General features: G+C 45.2%; 2 protein-coding genes across 3 annotated transcripts in view; one reads left to right on the top strand and one right to left on the bottom strand.

The window, feature by feature from the left end:
* The window catches only part of PIAS1 (protein inhibitor of activated STAT 1), a 54,742-nt gene extending 46,215 nt beyond the window's left edge, over window positions 1-8,527 (top strand). The window contains exons 9-14 of one of the 2 annotated variants that reach the window (XM_027644263.1): window positions 2,506-2,666; window positions 4,333-4,463; window positions 4,747-4,924; window positions 5,999-6,141; window positions 6,364-6,401; window positions 8,300-8,527. In XM_027644263.1, coding sequence (XP_027500064.1) covers window positions 2,506-2,666; window positions 4,333-4,463; window positions 4,747-4,924; window positions 5,999-6,141; window positions 6,364-6,401; window positions 8,300-8,335 — 687 coding nt within the window. In that variant the 3' untranslated portion in view covers window positions 8,336-8,527. Of the gene's footprint in view, window positions 1-2,505; window positions 2,667-4,332; window positions 4,464-4,746; window positions 4,925-5,998; window positions 6,142-6,363; window positions 6,402-8,099 lie in introns of both variants that reach the window. The other variant, XM_027644262.1, reaches the window with a different exon arrangement.
* A 6,012-nt stretch (window positions 8,528-14,539) lies between these two features.
* The window catches only part of CALML4 (calmodulin like 4), a 5,766-nt gene continuing 1,453 nt past the window's right edge, over window positions 14,540-18,852 (bottom strand). The window contains exons 3-5 of the mRNA XM_027644619.1: window positions 18,313-18,457; window positions 17,498-17,682; window positions 14,540-14,855 (exon numbers count right to left, since the gene is read on the bottom strand). Of these exons, the coding sequence (XP_027500420.1) occupies window positions 14,758-14,855; window positions 17,498-17,682; window positions 18,313-18,457 (428 nt within the window). The 3' untranslated portion in view covers window positions 14,540-14,757. The remainder of the gene's footprint in view (window positions 14,856-17,497; window positions 17,683-18,312; window positions 18,458-18,852) is intronic.

Raw genomic sequence — 18,852 nt, 5'->3', positions numbered from 1 at the left:
CACTTGACTTTTTCTGGTGTGTTCCTTATTCAGTGTTGCCTGATTTTACTGCAGCTCTTGGAATAATCCATCCCAGGTTCATTGGGACAGAGATGGAACCTTTCAGCCTGTGAACAGAAAGGTTTTACTTCGGTTCAGACTGTCCTCGGGTCTGACTGTAATTTCATTTACAGCCTCCATATTTTTACTTGATAATTCATAAACATTTGGCTCAGGGAGGATTTTTTTGTCTTGGATTTTTTTGTGGTTGTTTTCTCCAGCTTGAATGCTCTGAAAACAACACACCCTGAAAATGCTGATTTGGTCTCCAGGAGCAGAATGAGAAATGAAGGAAGGACGAGAAGGATGTTCCTTCAGCTCTGGGAGTGTGAGGGTGCTGCTCTCCCCTCTCCTGGCTGGGATTTGTATCCAATAAAATAACTGGGGATGCTGGGTTTAGTCTCTCTAACCTTTATTTTGCCCTCAGAACAGCACAGAGGAGGAGCTTCCTGGGAATTTGTTTTGGATTGCTCCCGAGCTTTTTATAGCACAGAGGCCTCTGAGACCAGGGAGGGAAAACTGCCCTTAACTGCTGCCTGGATCCATCCAGGATACAGCAGCAGAGGGGCTGGACTGAGCCTGGATTTCAGGAAGACACTTGAATTCATGTTCTTTTTTTTTTCCCCTGGAAGTACAAATAAATAAATCCCAGGCTCTGCAGCCGGAGCAAATATTTAACTGAGCAGAAATTCCAAATGTAGCCTTTTACTGGGGGTTTGGGGGAATTTGTTTACAAATCCTGGGCTCCTGCTTTGGGTGGGTTTTTTAGAATAGAACGGGTTTTAGATAGAAGGGTTTTGTGTGCTTGGAAAAGGAATTAATGCAGCGTTTCTTTGGCTGCCAGGAGGCAGGAATCAAACAGCCACAGTGCTGGGAATCACAGGCTTCCCAAAGTTGGGATGCAGCCCTCCTTTTAGGACCTTTTTGTTGTCAGTTCTGACACAGCTTGGCCAGCGTGGCAGAGCTGATCTCAGGGATTTAATGCCAAAAATGGGAAAGGAGCATCAACTTGTTAACACTGAATATGCTGATTTTTGGCTAAATTTAACTGCTCCTGAGAAATCAGAGGCTCGGGTTTTATACCAAAACCTGGGGAAAATGTTCCTGTTTTCAGCCTGCTTTTTTCCCCCCAGGAGATGGTTATTTCTGTCCTTCCTGCAGCACTTGTCTCTCACCTTCCTGATTTTCATTTGGAGCCACAGAGAACCATCCAGGTTTTCTCTCTCCTTATTCTTGGTGCTCCCTGAGCTGGGAGACTTGACTGTGCCCAAAAGACAAATGAGCCATTGACCCACCATCTGGGAGCTCAGGATTCCTGACAGACACGGATCAGGGGGCCTGGCTGTGCCGGGGGTTGGTTATGGGATGGAAATAATGTGCTTGGTCATGGCTTTGGGGGGAGGGGGTGCCAAACACATGGCACAAAAAGCACCTCCTGCCGTGGGGCTGAGGCTCTGCCACCACTCCTGGGGCTCTCCTGGGAATTCTGTGCCCCCCTCCCATCTGCTGGGGAGTTTGGGACAGTCACTGAGAGCCAGAGGGAGGAAAAACAAGCGAGATCCTGCAGTTACAGCAGGTTTACTGGGAATGGGGTGGAGGGATTTCTGCTTAAGGGGAATAAAAAAAACTGAAAGCATCATGGAGGAAGTGGTGGCCTGTGAGTGGAGCCTTTGTTCTTGAGATTGTTTTGAGTTTGGGGATATTGGGAGATTGGTGCCATCCTGTGGCATCCCTCTTGTACTGCTCAGGATCAGCCTGGCCACGGGGCTGTGTTGAGCCAGGCCTAAAACCAGTTCTGCTCCCACCCACTGCTGGAATTGTGTGTGTTTTAGCCAAAGAGATATAACTCCAAACTCCTCAGTATAAACAGTTCTTAATAAAGAATTGTTTTGTTGGTTTTTAATGTGGGAAAAGCCTTGTTTAGACATTCCTACTTCTTACCTTTAGTGTGGTCTGTCCAGGCCCCTCCTAAGCTGCAGTGTAAGCACTTGGCCACAAAACAACTGCTTGGGTTTTGTGAGGAGAGGGAAACTTATTTCAGATAATTATGAAATGCTTTTCACTGTCTGATCAATTTTGCATTCAGTGTAATGATACTTTAATGGTAAAATACTAAAGAAGAAGAATTCTTTCTTTGGTCCCTCCAGGACACTGGTATGTTCCAGGTGCTCAGTGAACCATGTATTTTGTTTCAGGAATATGGAGGGTTGTATTCTTAGTTTCCTTGACCAAATATTCTTTAAAACATGATTTTATTCACTTTGATGCCATTTCAAACCTACAGGAATGAGGCAGCAGTGGATGTGCCACGTATTTTAATCAAACCTCAGATCTGTGTGACTTTTCCAGAGTAAAACTCAACCTTGTCCCTTTTCAGACAGGAAACCCCTGATGGTTAATTTAATACTAAAATAACACAATCTTGTTTTAATCTTGTTTTCTTGGTTTTTTTTTTTTCTCTTCCAGCTTGGTAAGATGCGTCTGACCATCCCCTGCAGGGCCCTGACCTGTTCCCACCTGCAGTGCTTTGATGCCACTCTCTATATTCAGATGAACGAGAAGAAACCAACCTGGGTTTGCCCTGTCTGTGACAAGAAGGCTCCCTATGAACATCTCATTATTGATGGGTAAGTAAAGCTTAAAACCAAATCAAGGGTGTGCCTCACACCCTCTGCTCCTTGTCCACGTCCAGGGCTCTGAATTCCTGGTGATCTGGCTGGGATCTGTTTTCACTCATCATATTATTTAATTTCCCTGCTGTTGGTGAAGAATTAATGACCAAATACCTCTTCATTCAACGTTCTGGAAGAACTGTGCTCGTCAAACTATTAAATTTAATAATAATGAAAGGTATTCCTTCCAATCCTGGGTAAATTTTTGAGCTGTCCTGCCTTAAATGGCCTTTTTTTCCCGTGTTCTATACTGCTGATTTCCTGGGTGAAAACAGCACTTGTTGTATATTCTTTTAATGGAGCAACTGCACAAAGCTGGTATTTTTTAATAGCAGACACTTTAGAGCAAATAAATCCTGCCAGCCCTCCAAATCCATGTACAATTCCATGTACAATTTCACACTTGGGGAGTTGCCATCTATACAAAGTGACACAGAGATTGATTCCCTGGTACTACCTCCTTGCAAAACATCAAAAAAATAAAGAACTCTAGGCTTGGTCTGTGCCAGGTGTGTATTCCTGGGTTTGCATTTGAATTTCTTAGAGAAAAATCTTCTTTCCAAAGTGTGATAAAGGAAGAGAACAAGTTGAGGCTTCTGAGGATACCTCAGAATGTTTGACTCAAAAAAAAACAAACACAGAAAAAAAATGCCAAAACAAACAAACAAAAACATCAGAAGCAAAACTAAAACCCTGAGACAAACAGAAGCCCAGAAAAACCCCTCAGAAATGATTTGAGTCTTTTTTAGGGATTATGTGCTTCATTTTGGGCAGCTTAAGGTCACTCAGGGGCCCCTTTATGGCCTTGAAGAGCCACTCAGGGCTGCCCAGGCTGCTTTGGATTCCTGGATCCTGAGATTTCCAGGTCCTCTGCTTTGGATCCAAGAGCTTTGGGGTTCCTTGTTGGAGGTTTCTGCCTAAAATAGTAAAGCCAAGGAGCAGGAATAATTAACCCAACACATTTTCCTTATTTCTTCTTGTGTTGCCAGGTGCAGATGTTGGAGATTAGCTGATCTAATTAGAGTATCCCAAAGAGAAGGTTATTGCTAGAAAATGTTTCAGTCTGGGAAAGAGGGAGCTGTCTCTTTCCTGCAGAACCACAGGAATAGTCTTGGTCCAGAGCTGGAATTCCCACTGGCAGTGATGTGGTGCCAGGATCCCAAAGTTTTAGGAGGTGCCTGTAGGAGAATGGGCTGCAAGTTCAGATTCCCAAGCTCAACATTTGTTAGGAAGTTTCAGGAAATACAAGTCCTTAAATTCTCAGCTGTATGGACTCTTTTAAAGATGGGCTTCCTCAGTTAAGTACTGGCAAAGGAGATTGTTTTTTAATCCTGGTTCAGGTTGGTCCTTTGTTTTGGGAAAGGGAGAGTTCTGTGTCAGGAGCTCTGCAGGATCCCACTCACAGTGCTTTGAAATACATGTGCACATTTTCCTCTTAGATAATATTTGAATTTTTCCCATGGTTCCTTTTTGTCAAGGAAGCAGATGAGAGAAAGGCAGAGCAATGAAAGCTTTTGTTTTAACGCTGATTCAGACTTGCATTGGCTAATAAAGGTACTGGAGGAGAAAAAAGGAACTGAGCTCTTTTGGAGGACTGATATCAAATGTTTTTGGTGGCCAGGTTGTTCATGGAAATCCTGAAGTTTTGTACAGATTGTGATGAAATTCAGTTTAAGGAGGATGGATCCTGGGCTCCCATGAGATCCAAGAAGGAGGTGCAGGAAGTAACAGCATCGTACAACGGCGTGGATGGTGAGTCATGTTCTGGGGTGTGTGGACTGAAGTTCCTACAGTGGGAACCCTTGAGTATTGATGGTCCTTTAAGCTCTCAAAGTGCTCATTTTTAGATGTATATTTGTAGCTTTAATGATCATTTGTGACAACAAGTACTTGAGTAATACCTGTCTGGGGCTTTTAAGTTAACCAAAGTTGTGTAATTTTGTCGTGTTGAGTTACAGCTTTATAATAAACTGTGATGTTCTGACTGTAGTGTTGGTTTAAGCTGCAGCTTTTCCTGTTGACTTACTTTGTATAGGATGCATAAGCTCTTCCTTGGAACATCAGGTGTCTTCTCACCAACAGTCAAATAAAAATAAGAAAGTGGAAGTGATCGATTTGACCATCGACAGCTCGTCAGATGAGGAGGAGGAGGAACCATCTGCCAAGAGGAGCTGTCCTTCCATATCTCCAGCATCACCATTAAATAATAAGGGGTGAGGATAAAATAGGCCAGTGCAGAGAGAATATGCTCATGGTGGACAGAAGTCATAAATTTCAAAATAAATTGCATCTATAAAGTTCTGTATTTGGGTTATATCCTCATGTAGTAGCTTAGAGCACGTGGGTTTGCTCTCAGCTCACAAGGTCTAAGATGGGAATCACAGCTTTGAGCTGTTAAGTGTGCAACACAATGAAATATTTCAGTTATAGTTGTGAAAATGATGTAAAATGGTGCAAAAAAATTGTGGCTTCCAAGTCTGTTTTTTTGCAAGTCTGGAAACGCTTTTCTTCCATAGGGAACTGGAAAAGCAGCACCTTTGGAGAGAGCAAGGAGAAGCAGGGTGTGGTGTGGGAGGGTTTGGGGTTTGCCACAACCTGGTCCCACCTGAGCAGCCAGGCTGGAAATAGCTCCTGGTTTACATAAATATCCAGGGATCAAAACCAGGCCTAAACCAGAGAGATCCTGTTGTTGGAGTGATTCCTCCCCCAGGAATGGGAGTGACTCAGTGACCACTTAAAGCTCCTCAAGACCTTTTTTTTCTGTCCTCATTTGCTGATTACCTTGTAGGGTATCAGTGTTGTGTTGTTCCACTGATTCCTGGGGGGGGTTGGGGTTCAGGATTCCTTTGGGATTGTCTGGTCCTGGCTTGGAAGTATCAGTAACATATTTAGAGCAGAGATCCCAGTACCATTTACAGGGAGAGTCCTCAGTTTCTGCTCTTTGAGACTGAACTTCCCTTTCAATTTTGCTGAATTTCACCTGTCTTGGACTGAGTGAACCCTCCTGATAAAGGGTTTTCCTGTGGGAAAGCCTGGGGAACATGTGTTGCCCATGTTTCTTCCAGTTCCCTACAAGATCCATCGAGGTGCATTTGTGAAGCTTTGAAATTTAACAATTGCACACCTTTCACAAAGTTCTTGATGCATTTTGAATCATGGAGTTAAACTGGGAAAATTTAAATTTAAATTTGAATTAGGAGCTAAATTTGAAAATAAGCATCCCCTGCATGGGACAGCAAGAAAGCCAAGACTCTTCTGTGTTTGTAACAAGCCTTTGTTTCCTGCAGCATTTTGAATTTACCCCATCAAGCATCTCCTGTGTCAAGAACACCAAGCCTTCCTGCTGTTGACACCAGCTACATCAACACATCACTTATCCAAGACTACAGGCATCCATTCCATATGACACCAATGCCTTATGACTTGCAAGGTGAGCTTCTGGCTCTGCACCTCTAAATACAGCTCTCCAAGCAATAGTAACTATTGTAAAAGAAAAAAAAAAAGGTTAATATCTCTGGTAGTGAAAAAAATCTGAAGTGTTGTCAATATTATGCTGGTTTTATTTCAAAATAAATGGTGAAGAAATGAGGAGGTGCTTTTCTTTTTTTTTGTTTTGAGAAGCTTAATTTTTCTTTTTTTAATCTCTTCACAGGTTTAGATTTCTTCCCTTTCCTGTCAGGAGACAATCAGGTAAGTCAAGGCAAATCAAGTCCTGTGGCAAACATTCTTTTTCCAAGGCAGGACTTGCTGGCCTGGCTGTGTAGGAGCAGATTTATGATGTAGGTGTGAAATTAGGGAGGCTGCAGCTTTCTTTTATCCACACAAACTGTGACCAAACACAAGAAGCATTGCCTAAACACAGGTGAAGGATGAGGCACAACAAAAACCAAATAGTTGGGTTAAGCTCAGCAGCCAGTTTTTCCTGTGGGATGACCCTGGGCTGGGGCTGAAGGTGCAGCAGCACCTCCTTCATTTTCCAGCCCTGAGGTCCCACCCCTGGGACTCTGGACAGTCCTGCTGGGTCACTTTTCTCCAGGAAAAGAAGGGGCTGAGATGTCTTACCTGCCCTTCCTGCAGTGCTAAGCAGGAAAATGGCACTAAATATAGAGGGATTCTTTCATATCTTAATTAAGAGCAAAACCTGCACTCTAGAATATGGATTTAGGAATATTCACTAAAACACAGGTAAGTGAATTACTCTGAAACAAGGAGTGCTGCACTGAAATAGTGCCAGTGCAGAAATGTTGGGGAGCAAGGCTGAACAGCCTGAGTGTTTCATCATAGTGGAAAGAAACACTGAGAGCAAAATTACCCCAGAAAAGTTGTATTTAAAACCTGATTCCTGATAGTTCAGGCTCTTGCCTTTCAGGGGCTGCCCCAGAGAAGATAACCTGGGACAGCCTTGGCTCCATCCCATGGGAACAAACTGGCTGTAAATGCATTTTTCACAGAGTTTCCCCAGCTGGGGTTGATCTCTGACTTTTGAGGGGATGGCACAATTATTTTTTTTTTTTTTTTTAATTTCGGGGAATTTTGCCACCAGGGAGTTTTTTTGAAGAGGTAAAACAGTGCTGCTGCTTCCCCTTCCTTCCTGGGTTGGGTGTGTGGCCAATCCTGGTCCCTTGGCAGTGTTTGCTCTTACCAACACCAGCATTTCCAATTCCTTTTGGAATTCTCAAGGCAGTTTTGCAATTCTGAAGCCAATTTTAGGATTCTGAAGCCAGTTTTGAAATTGTGAAACCAATTTTAGGATTCTGAAACCAGTTTTGAAATTGTGAAACCAATTTTAGGATTCTGAAACCAGTTTTGAAATTCTGAAGCCAGTTTTTGGATTCTGAAGCCAGTTTTGAAATTCTGAAGCCAGCTTTAGGATTCTGAAGCCAGCTTTAGGATTCTGAAGCCAGCTTTAGGATTCTGAAGCCAGCTTTAGGATTCTGAAGCCAGTTTTGAAATTGTGAAGCCAATTTTAGGATTTTGAAGCCAATTTTAGGATTCTGAAACCAGTTTTGAAATTCTGAAGCCAGTTTTAGGATTCTGAAGCCAGCTTTGAAATTCTGAAGCCAATTTTAGGATTCTGAAACCAGTTTTGAAATTCTGAAGCCAATTTTGAAATCCTGAAGCCAGATTTGAAATTCTGAAGCCAGTTTTAGGATTGTGAAGCCAGTTTTAGGACTCTGCAGCCAGTTTTAGGACTCTGCAGCCAGTCCCTCTTGGCTTCAGCCGTGCGGGGCCGCGGAGCTCAACCTCCTCCGCGTCGCCCCCCTCGCCGCAAACCTCGTTAAACCCCGAACCCGGCAGAGCTTTAGCTTAACAAACCCCTTCACTTTGTGCTGCTCTGAATCCAACCTGTCCTGTGTCTGAAGTTTAACTTGTTGTTTTTCCCCCCAGCATTACAACACCTCCCTCCTTGCCGCCGCAGCCGCGGCGGTTTCCGCGTCCGATGATCAAGAACTTTTACACTCCCGTTTTTTCCCCTACACTTCATCCCAGATGTTTCTCGATCAGCTCAATGCAGGAGGAAGCAGTTCCCTGCCAGCCACAAATGGTAGCAATAGTGGCAGTAACAGCAGTCTTGTTTCCTCCAACAGCCTGCGAGAGAATCATGGGCATCCCGTTGCAAGTAGGAGCAGCACGGACACGGCGTCAATCTTTGGTATCATACCAGACATTATCTCATTGGACTGATCCTTTTTGGACAGAGGAAATCTTTGTGCTTGGTTTTTACTTTATGTTAGAAACATAAGACAAAGTTTTGTTTTGGTTTTGGTTGTTGGTTTTTTTTTTTTTTTATTTTGTTTTTTTTTTTTTTTTTTTTTTTTTTTGGGAGGCCAAATTAGGTTTATATACAAAAGTAAAACTGAAAATATACTTTTGTTCTCTGTACACGTAAATTTTTTTTTTCCCCCTAAAAAAGGAAAAAAAAAAATTTACGTGTACAGAGAACAAAAGTATATTTTCAGTTTTACTTTTGTATATAAACCTAAGATGGCCTCACTGGTAAAAATAAGAAAAAAAAAAAACACAAAACGACAAAAAAAAAAAATAACAAAAACAAGGAGCTTCAGTTCATTTTTATGGATGCTGAAGATTTTACACCTGTGCATTTGTCATGTGAGTTTCTTTTTCTTTTTTTCCCCTCTAGTTTGGACACAAATGGCATTATTTTCCTCACAGTAACATAACCAGGAAAGGAGCTGAACTTCTAAAAGTTCAAGCTTGGGAGAGAGGGTTTTTTCTCCTCTTGGAGACATTTCCCTTTGGTGGTGGAATCTTAATTCCCCCATCCCATGTTTAGTGCAGATTTTATTATGCTTAAAGCAGAGTAGACCCTGCTCTGCTTCCCTTCTGTTTGCAGGACAGAGCCTTTCAGGAGTGGGTTTGGTTTTTTAGGAGTTTTTTGTCATCTCTGTGTGACCCTTTAATTCAGACAACTTTTGAATTCCACGCTTCAGTCGAGCACGTGGCAAGTCCATCAGTGGCAGGACCTGAGGGAAAGGCAGGAAAGCTGAGTCAGGGTTAGGTTGGATCTCAGGAGAAGGTGGTTGAGCACTGGAACAGCCAAGGTGTGGTCACAGCTCCAGGCCTGTTCAAGGAGTGTGTAAACAACACTCTCAGACACATGGTGGGTTTTGGGGTGTCCTGTGCAGGAGCAGGAGTTGGGCTCGATGATCCTTATGGGTCCCTTCCAACTCAGCATTTTCCAGGGCTCAGTTATTCCTGAGGGCCAGACTCAACAAAATCCCAAGCTGAGGAATTCCTTGGCTCTGCTTCTGTGGGACATTTTTATGGAGTCCAGCCCCAAATCCACCCGTCATCACGTTGGACTGGAGGGTTTTGTTTCTAAGAACTTCCTATAAAACCCTGTTCCAATAACTTGAAGATCTTAATCAGCAAAATACTGAGCATGTGTCAGTTTGAAATCTGTGGAGCTGCTTGTGCTTTCCCCTTAGCCATGCCTGTAGCAACGGCCTTGGGAATCAGGACCCGCCTTGTTCCCTCTGCAAAAACCTCCTTTTAGCTGCAGTGGATCAAAAATTTCTGCTTCCAAGTGAACTTGTCGACCAAATACAAGGAGAAAATCCAACTCCCAGCACACTCTTGCATGGTTTGTGCAGCTGATCATGCTCTTGGGCTGCTGAGTTCACACTCATCCCCATGAATATTCAGTGTTCAGTGTGAGTCTGAAACCAAAACCCAACCCAAGCAACCACCCACCTGGATCCCAGGGACTCCCTATCCAAGTCTTTTAGGGAAGTGGCTTTGGAAATTCAGTTTTCTCTCTTTGGCCTTGGAATTCTTTTTGCTTTCCCGGATTTTTCAGTTGAACTTGGAGCCATATTTACTTCCTGGTTTCTTTTTTTTTTTTTTTTTAACGTTGTGCATGACATAGGAAAATCTTTTTTTAGAACTGATGGGTCATTTGGGCTGATCTGTTCTTGAAGAGTGACAAATATGTAAATAGCTGGAATGCAGTTTTTTTCAGGAGATTCTTTAAAGTCAGAGAAAGGGGGAGGGAAGGAAGTTGTTTCTCTTGTGTCCCAAAGTCCACGTCAGAGAGAGTTAATATTTCCTCTGGCGTGAAAAATATTTTTATAACCGGTTGAAAGTACAGGTAACAAGTTTATCAGGAAAAGAGAGTTAAGGAATACTACAGTTAGCAGATTCTTGTCTGAATTTTTCATGTCCAAAACTGTTGATTGCAGCTCTTCGCTTCGAGCATTGACAAGGGCCACCTTTTGCCTATGAAGTCGTCTCAGAAAATCTTGCATTGATTTTAAAAAAAAAAAAAAAAAAAGGAAAAAAAAAGGAAAAAAAAAAGGAAAAAAGGTTTAAAAAAAAAAAGGAAAAAAAAAAGAAAAAAAATCTTTAATCCAAGTAGCATTAGGTATTGCTGTATGATCAGTCGTATGGTTATTTGAAAGGTTCACATTATGTGGCATCAAAATCGTTTTTAGTGTTTTTACAGCATCCCTCTGCCACTAAATAGTTGACTTGAATTTTGCAAAACAAAATGTTTGTGTTTATATGTATATGTGTGTGTATATATGTATTTATAGATCCGTGTGTGTGAGTTCAAAGTGAGTTAAATAGTTTTTCCCATGCATGTGTATTTCATACATATCTGGCTGATATATATATTTCACCATACACCAATTTTATAATTTATTAAATGTCAGTTAAAAAAAAAAATAAATAAAAGGATAGAAAATGGGAAATACTTATTTTTTAAACAGTCTGATTTTGAAGTGATTAAACCTACACTAGGAATATATCTCATACCTTGTAGTCATGGATACTAACCTGGTAACTTCAGAGCATATTTGCTATGATCTTTGTAAATCTGGAGTGTGGCTGCCCTGGGTTGTTCCAGGAGCGTGTCCCAGGCTCTGGAACACCAGGAACCCGGGAGAGCCCGCGGCTGCTTTTCCGACGCTCGTGGCGACGTTTCCATTGACTGTGTTGTTACAGACGACCCGAAGAGCAGCTTTGTTGTCACTTTTTTGGTATTAAAATCTTGTTATCGCATCCAACCTGAACCGTGGGAGTGTGTGGTATCCCGGGATGAGGTGACTGATGCCTGGGTTTGGGAAGGTGAGGTCGGCCGACGGCGTCTTCCAGTTCCTGCCGGTGCCCCCCGCGGGGGGAAAGGCTCTCAGTGCCCCGCTGGCATTTTTAACCTCAGTGCTCTGCAAAGAAGGGCCAGCAACGGTCTCCAGTCCTCCTTTGTGGTATTATCCATGTGCTTTGTGAGTATTCCTGTGTCGTGCCCGGGTGTTCCCTGGAGCTGGGTAATTCTCTGTGCCTCTGACCACGGTGAACGTTGCTTGGTAGAAGTCTCAGTCTGAGTTCTCCACCATTCCCCGCAAACCTCACTCCAAAACTTGGCTCCTTTAGGTCACAAGTCCTGGCTTGTGCTCCTGCTCCGTTCCCTGCAGGTGGCAGTTGCTGTGATCCTTAGGATAGCGGTCCCTTATCCCAAAATTCTTCCCTGAGAGGAGTGGGATGTGTGTTCCAGAGCTCCGTGTGTGTCCGTGCACACACAGCTCCTGGAGGAGCAGGGTGGCTTTGAGTCACTCCTGCATCCTTTGGAAGATGAAAACCCACACTAAACTATCCCTTAAAAACTTCCCAGCACTTCCTTAGGGATGGAATACCAATCCCAGGCTTCCCCCCCTCCTCTCCATGGCAAGGATTCCGTAACCCTTTCAAGGATGGGATGGCTGATGGCTTTTCCTTGGACTTTGGTGGACCTGCCTCCCAAAGCAGAGCTGAGGACTGTGAGGAGAACGTTTGAAAAGTTAATTTTTATTGCAGTTTAACATTTCAGGGTTTTAAGCACATTTTAAATAGAAAAGATTTTGGTTTTATCAGTGTAACTTGTTTTCTTTTCTTTTTTTTTTTTTTTTTAACAGAACTTAGATTTCTAACAAGGGAAAATTGCTGGTGGTCCCCGAAAGTGCTGCTGTTAATTGTTTTAATTAACAAAGGGAAAAAAATGTATATAAGCAGAATATTAAAAATTACCATTAATTCCATGAATTTAAACCTGTCATTCATTGCCTTAAGACTTTTCTCCTAGTTTCCATACTTTGGCATGCCAAACCAGTAAATGGCTTTTAAAAATGTATAGTAGACCAATGTCAGTTTGTATAAAAGTACCAAGTGAAAATATTTATTATATGCATTGGAAAAAAAACCAACTGGTTTACCTATTGAATGTTACCTGTTTCTGTAGAAATCTTTAGATGTAATAAAAAGCATTCAGTTATGTTGTGTTTCCTGAGGGGGGGGGTGGAAAGGGAGGGAGGGGGCAGAGGGTGATTGCTGTGGTTCTTTTGGACCTGGAGTGCTTTGCTTTTAGTTGTTTGTGGCTTGGGGTGTCTCACTCCTGTCCCTCCAAGCTCTGCCAGCCCTGCTTTATTCCTGGAGTGTGTCCCGAGTGTGATTCCTCTTTGCCAGCTTCCCTTTGGGAATGTTCCCCCCCCCAGCCTGTTGGGATACAGCTGCCTTCTGGAGTAATCCAGAGGGATTGGGAGCTGCCCAGACCCCGTGACATCCAGGCTTTTCCACTGTGTGTGTGAAAGGATTTGTTCTCCACTGTCCTGGGCAGTGGGGAGTGATTGGATCAGTTGGAATTCGGCTCTTGGTGCCCGCTGGGAACGAGTGCTCTCAGTGAACCCCTGGTGTGATGAGCTGCTGATGCTCAGTGTGGGGTTTGCTGTGTCCTGGGGCTCGTGGAGCAAAGTTCTGGAGGGCTCTGGAGGCAGGGAATGACCTCCAGGGTGCGGGAAAGCTGCAGTGTCAGGTACGTGGGGGTTTATCCCAACACTGGGATTAACTGAGTGGTGGGAACAGAGTGACAGGGAATTCCCACCTTTTGCTGTCAGTTTAACCTGCTCTTGGTTTTCCAGGGAATCTCACCTCTCATCCACTGTGTGCTGCTTTTCTGGGGTGTTGCTCAAGTGCTGCTTGTAACTGAATATTTAGAGAAATTGAGTTTTCCTGCTTTATTTTCTATCCACAGAGTAGGAAGAGCTCATTAAGAGCTACGGGGTGTGTCAGTTTTCCAGGGAGCAAAGTTCCTTTCCCCTTGGAGCGTGACCTGCTCAGAGCTGGGACGTGTCAGGATCCAAGTCTGAGCTTCCTGGGTTGGTCTGGGACTGCTGTGACATCCACGGGGACCTGGATCTGGATCAGGGGGGTGGCAAAACCAAATGGCAAAACCTGCTGCTTTTCTTACCTGCAGGACTGGAAGATCCTGGATCTCCTTTCTTTTCTTGACACTTGGCATGTCATGGAATCTCTTGTGCTTTCCCCCCCCCCATGTAATATTCTGTGAGGATAATCCCTATTTTACCTTTACAGAGACACTGATTTGGAATGTCGAGATTTGCTCTTTGGGGTTTTTTTTCAGTTTCTAACCAGGTTTGTGCCCCTTGCAGCCCTGGGTGATGCTGCTGCAGCTTTGTGTGATCTTCCTGGGTGGCCTTTGTGTGTTCTGGGATAAATGAATCATGGAATGCTTGGGATTGGAAGGGATCTAAAAAGATCATCTCATTCCAAGCCCCTGCCATGGGCAGGGACACCTCCCACTGTCCCAGGTTGCTCCAACCTGGCCTTGGACACTTCCAGGGATCCAGGGGCAGCCACAGCTTCTCTGGGCAACCTGTGCCAGGGCCTGCCCACCCTCCCAGCCAGGAATTCCTTCCTAAATCCATTGGACCTGCTGTGCCATGATTTAACTGCTGATTATTTCACAGAGCAAATAGGGGATTCAGGATTAAAAAAGGGGAGGAGGGAGAGGAAGGGGCTCCTGGAGGCAGAAGCCACATCAGACTTGTAGGAACATGGGCTCTTCCAGAGGGTTTTCCAGGTTGCTGCTTGTGCCCTGCCTGTGCAAAGCTGATTTCTGTGCCATTTTCCAGCTGGCTCCAGAGATAACCTGCTGAATGTTCTCCTGAATTCCAGCTACCCCTTTATGGATCTTACCGAGGCTGCTGAGATGGAGGTGGAATAAGATCAGCAGGAACTGCTCTGGGTCCAAGCAGTTTTAATCAGTCTGAAGTCAGAGAGCTGGGGAGGTTTTTGCTGGTGCAGAGGAGCTGAGCTTTGCTGGGCCCTGTTTTCCCTGCCAGGCTGTCTCTGGGAGCGTGTCCTTGGCACCCAGCCCGGAATGTGGGCACAGATCTGGGCACCAAGCACGTGATGGGGATGTTGACTTGGGGCACCAGGAGACCTTCACCACAGCTTATCAATTCTGCCACAATCCCTGGGCTTAAATGCATTTTTTTTAAACAAGAATTATTTTTTTTAAAGCACGCCACGTGTTGCAGGAGGGGAATGTCACGCTCAGTTTAATTTAAATAACTCACGTTTTGTGACACCGTTTCTCCAGAAATGAGGTGGGAACCTGTGTAAGTTTAAAGCACTGCTATAAAGGCAAAACAAGGCTTTTTAAAGGCAAATGATCCAGAAGTCCAAGTAGGAAAAATTGAAGTAAAAACAAACTTTCAGGTCCTGCTTGTAGCAAACCTCCTGCAGGATTTCAGTAGTCGACGGTGGGAAGGCAAATGAGGCGAACAAATTCATCATATTTTATTGTTCCATTTGGCCCAATTTTGGCTTCTTTCAGCAGGTCATCAACTGAAAAAGAGCAAAAGGAAGAGACAAGTTTGAGTGGCATTTGTTAGGGGTTTTGTGATCTCCCAAAGGAAGAGCAGCAAGGCAGGATTTGGGTTTTTCAGGCATTTTTATCAGAAATAATAATTTCTGGGATCAGGGGGGTGCCAGTCAGGTGATAAACTAGTGTTATTAACACTGGTTTTGAATTCCATGTCTAACTTTCCAGAGCAGAGCTGTCCATCTCTTTGAGTTCCACGTGGAAAAGCCTCACAAATTCTGTCCAAATCAGCTTTTTGGTAAGAACTGGTTGATTTAACTTGAATTGCAAACCTGTCCCTGTTCAAACCAGACCAAACTACATGGGGATGCAGGTTTTTTGTGCCCATTTTTAAGTAGATTTGTGTGATTCTGCTTCATGTTGACGGGGCTTTAGTGTTTGAAGGCAGAGAACACCTTCCCAGCTGGGGCTCCGCAAACACTCGGAGGGGAGTTGTCACCAGCAGTGGTGACACTTCTCACTCCAGCTCTGGGAACGCCTTGGCAGTGACAGCACTTATTATACCTGTCTTAAAAACACTCTTTTCTGTACAGCCTAAACCATAAAAGGTACTTTTCTTGTCAAACAATGTCAAGGAAATAGAAGTACATCAGGAATGCAGCGTTTGGATGACGCCGCTCCTGGGAATCGGATGCCACTTCCTTGGGATGGCAGGAGAGGAGGTGAATTCCCTTGGGCCTGTTTCCTTCACCCCTAAAAACAAACATCAGGGCATCCCAGCAGCTTTCCTGGGCTCAGTCCCTGGGTCAGGCATCTCGTGCAGCCCAGGGGAGCTTTGTCCCCCCAGTGCCCCCAGCGTGTCCCTGTTTTCCAGGATCACAGCTGGATGTGGTGCAGAGAGGATGGAGAGGAGCTGCTGGGTTGTGCACCTGCATTTTTCCTATGATATTCCATTAGCAGGGAACTCTGTGGGTGTTTGGAGGCTGTTGATTGACCCTGGAGACACTGGGATCCCACATGGGATGTGCTGAGTACGAGTCCTCCATACTCTCCTGCCTGTTTTTCCTGGAATTGCCTGTCCAGGGCAATGCTCCAGTGCCTTCCCAGTCCAAAACAGGTGAGAGCAGGTCAGTGGTGACATTTTCACTTGTGAACTACTTGGCTGAGGGCACCAGAACTTTTCTTCAGGCTGAACAACCCGTGGGTGTTTAAACCAGACCCCCCAGTGCTCATCCTGGAGCACACGATGATTTTGCAGTTGCCAGTTGTGAAATTCGGGAGGAAAACCATGGGAAGGGGGAAGAATTGAGGAGGAAAAAAGCTGGTTTACAGTAAATAGTTGTGGAAGGTGTCTCTGAGCAGCATCTCCTGTTTGTGGGTCTGTTTTTGCAGAGGGGTATCAGTGAATTGAGGGGTAAGTGGAAGCTGCTGCAGGATTTGGGTGCAGTGGGATAAATGAGGGGCTGTTGTTCCTGTAAGGTGAGGAAAAACTCCCTTTCCACGAGATCTAATCCCCCTTTCAACAAGAACACCCTGCTGCTCATCAAATCCTTCTGAGGACATAAACTCAGAAAATAATGAATTCTTCCCAGAGTGTTTGAAAACAACACAAGAAGAAATGTCTGAGTTTGGTACAAGGGCATTAATTCAGATGAGTGAAGGCTTTTCTGGAGCCACTGGAGAGGGAAGGGCTGTGCCAGCAGTTCCTGGGCAATGGCAGATGCTGATGAAATGGAGTCTGTCCTGGTATCAAATAGTTCCAGCAGCTCAGAGCTCAGGGGGAAAAGCCAAGGGGGGAATTCCTTGTGGAGAAGCAGCATCGCTTCCTGCATTAGGATCTGCACAAGTGAGATCCCAAAGGAATGGGAAATCTCCCTGCACCCCCCAAATCTTCATAGAAAGAGGTTCTTCCAGGATGCCTTTAATCAGGGTTAATGTCTCCCTGTCCTGGCTGTGTGTTCAGCCCTTAAAATGCTCTGGAAGTGTTTGCACATGGAAATAGCTTTGGGAATTATTAGTCCAGTTAAATTGAAGAAAACCCTTGGAAGAAATTCCTTGTTGGTGTGAAGCTGGGGATGGTAACTGCACTGAGCAGCTCTGGTTAAATCTAAATTCTATTTAACATCAGACAGGACAGTTCTTACCCCCTCAGGGAGCCTAAAGGGGTCTGTACAGACCCAGGAGCCCTGGGAAAACTCCCTCCTTGCCTGTGTCAGACTGTGGGAATGTGTTTAAAGAGTTTAAATAAGTACATAAAACAGGTAGGGCAAAAACAATAATCCCAGAATGGTTTGGGTGGGAAGGGACCTTAAAGCCCATCCCATTCCACCCCCTGCCATGGGCAGGGACACCTTCCACCAGCCCAGGTTGCTCCAAGCCCCATCCAGTCTGGCCTTGGACACTTCCAGGGATCCATCCACAGCTTCTCTGGGCAACCTGTGCCAGGGCAAAGAAGGTCTTGATCACCTTCACCTTCCAATTCCTTCCTGTTGTGCCCCTTGGAGGCAAATTTCTGACAAACTGGATGAGTTTGGGGGTTTATACTTTTTTCCCTTTCCTGTTTCCTGCTGGCACAGGCCCTTCCTCATCCCAGGTTTGTCTGCAGAGGAAAATCAGGGAACGAGAGGACGGGGAGGGTCTGATCCACATCTGAATGGCAAAATACCTTCCTCCTCAGAAAGCTTCTCCCCCAGCCTGGTGAGCTTTGCCCTCAGCTCTGCCACGGGGATGACTCCCCTCCTCTGCCTGTCGATCATGGCCAGCGCCGTCAGGATTTCCCTCTCGGGCTCCTCCTGCTTCATCTGCCTGTACATGATGTTCAGGAAGGTGGAGAAATCCAGCTCTGCGTTTCTGTCTGCCAAAGGAAGAGATTCTCCAGGAATGGCTCAGTTCTGGGGTGTGTATCCAGAATTCAGCATTCCCCTCCTCTCCCCCCTCCCAGTTCCCCTTCCTGGGGTTTCTCTTCCCTTTTGCCTGCCCCTGGTCTGGATCAGGTTGGGCCACTATTGAGGGCTCTCTCCTGTCTTAAAACCCCATTTCTAGCTTTGCTAAACTTGTGCTCTGAGCTTGCATGCAGAATTTTTAATCCACCCCACTTTATCTCATAATTTTTCTTTACTCTTTGTGATTTAAAGACCATAACCCTCCATATCTGCAGAGAAACGATCTTTCTGTGCTCTTCTACTCTGCTGGTTGGACTGGACAGTTCCCCAGCCTCGAAATCCACATCCATGTGTTTGTCTCCCACTGTTCTGGAAGTTTTGGGGGTTTTAATGGCACCGTTTTAATCCGTGGGCTGGATCATGCTCGTTTAGCACATCACAACGTGCTAAAATAATCAGGCTTTGGTGACTGCTCTCAGTTGTGCTGGTTCACCACAGAGTGGATGTTACTCCCGGGCTCCAGGCAGCCTCCTGACCCCCCCAAAAAATGAATTTTTCCAACCCTAATCCAGGTGGTTTTGCTGCCCCTGCCCTGTGCTCACCGATCCTGTGCAGGTGGAGGTGTCTCTGCACCTCCCCCGGGGTCGGGCTGGCTCCCAGGCACCTCATCACTGCCAGCAGGTCCGAGGCCTTTATCTTCCCTTTTTGTTTCTTGTCATACAGGGAAAAACATTCCTTGAACTCTAATTAAAAACCAAAACTCTGTCAGGCCGTGTAAGATCACATTGAGCCGCCCGTGCGACGGGGCCGCTCCCGCCGCCTGGATGGCGCTGGAAGGATTCCAACAGGGATATTGTGTCGGCTCCGGGGTGTCTCCTTGCAGGGAGGGTGATGGACAGTGGGGGAAGGAGCCAAGGGCAATTAAAACCCCGGCTCGGGAACGCCGGAGATAATTGGGGTCCTTCAGCCTAACGAGGAGAGGCTGAAAAAGTGGGGCCAGGCTTTCAAACCTGGAGGATATTGTTTTAAAAAAGTGCTTTCCTCTGCCTTCCTGGGGGTGGGAGAGGGGGGTGAGAAGGCCGAGGGAGCGGTGGAGGAGGATGGAGGGGATGGAGGAGGATGGAGGGGATGGAGGAGG

Source organism: Corapipo altera, unplaced genomic scaffold (assembly GCF_003945725.1).
Source record: "Corapipo altera isolate COAL_440 unplaced genomic scaffold, ASM394572v1 50, whole genome shotgun sequence".
Lineage (NCBI taxonomy): Eukaryota > Metazoa > Chordata > Aves > Passeriformes > Pipridae > Corapipo > Corapipo altera.
Note: the sequence above shows the minus strand (reverse complement) of the source record. Positions and strands in the feature narration are given on the sequence as shown.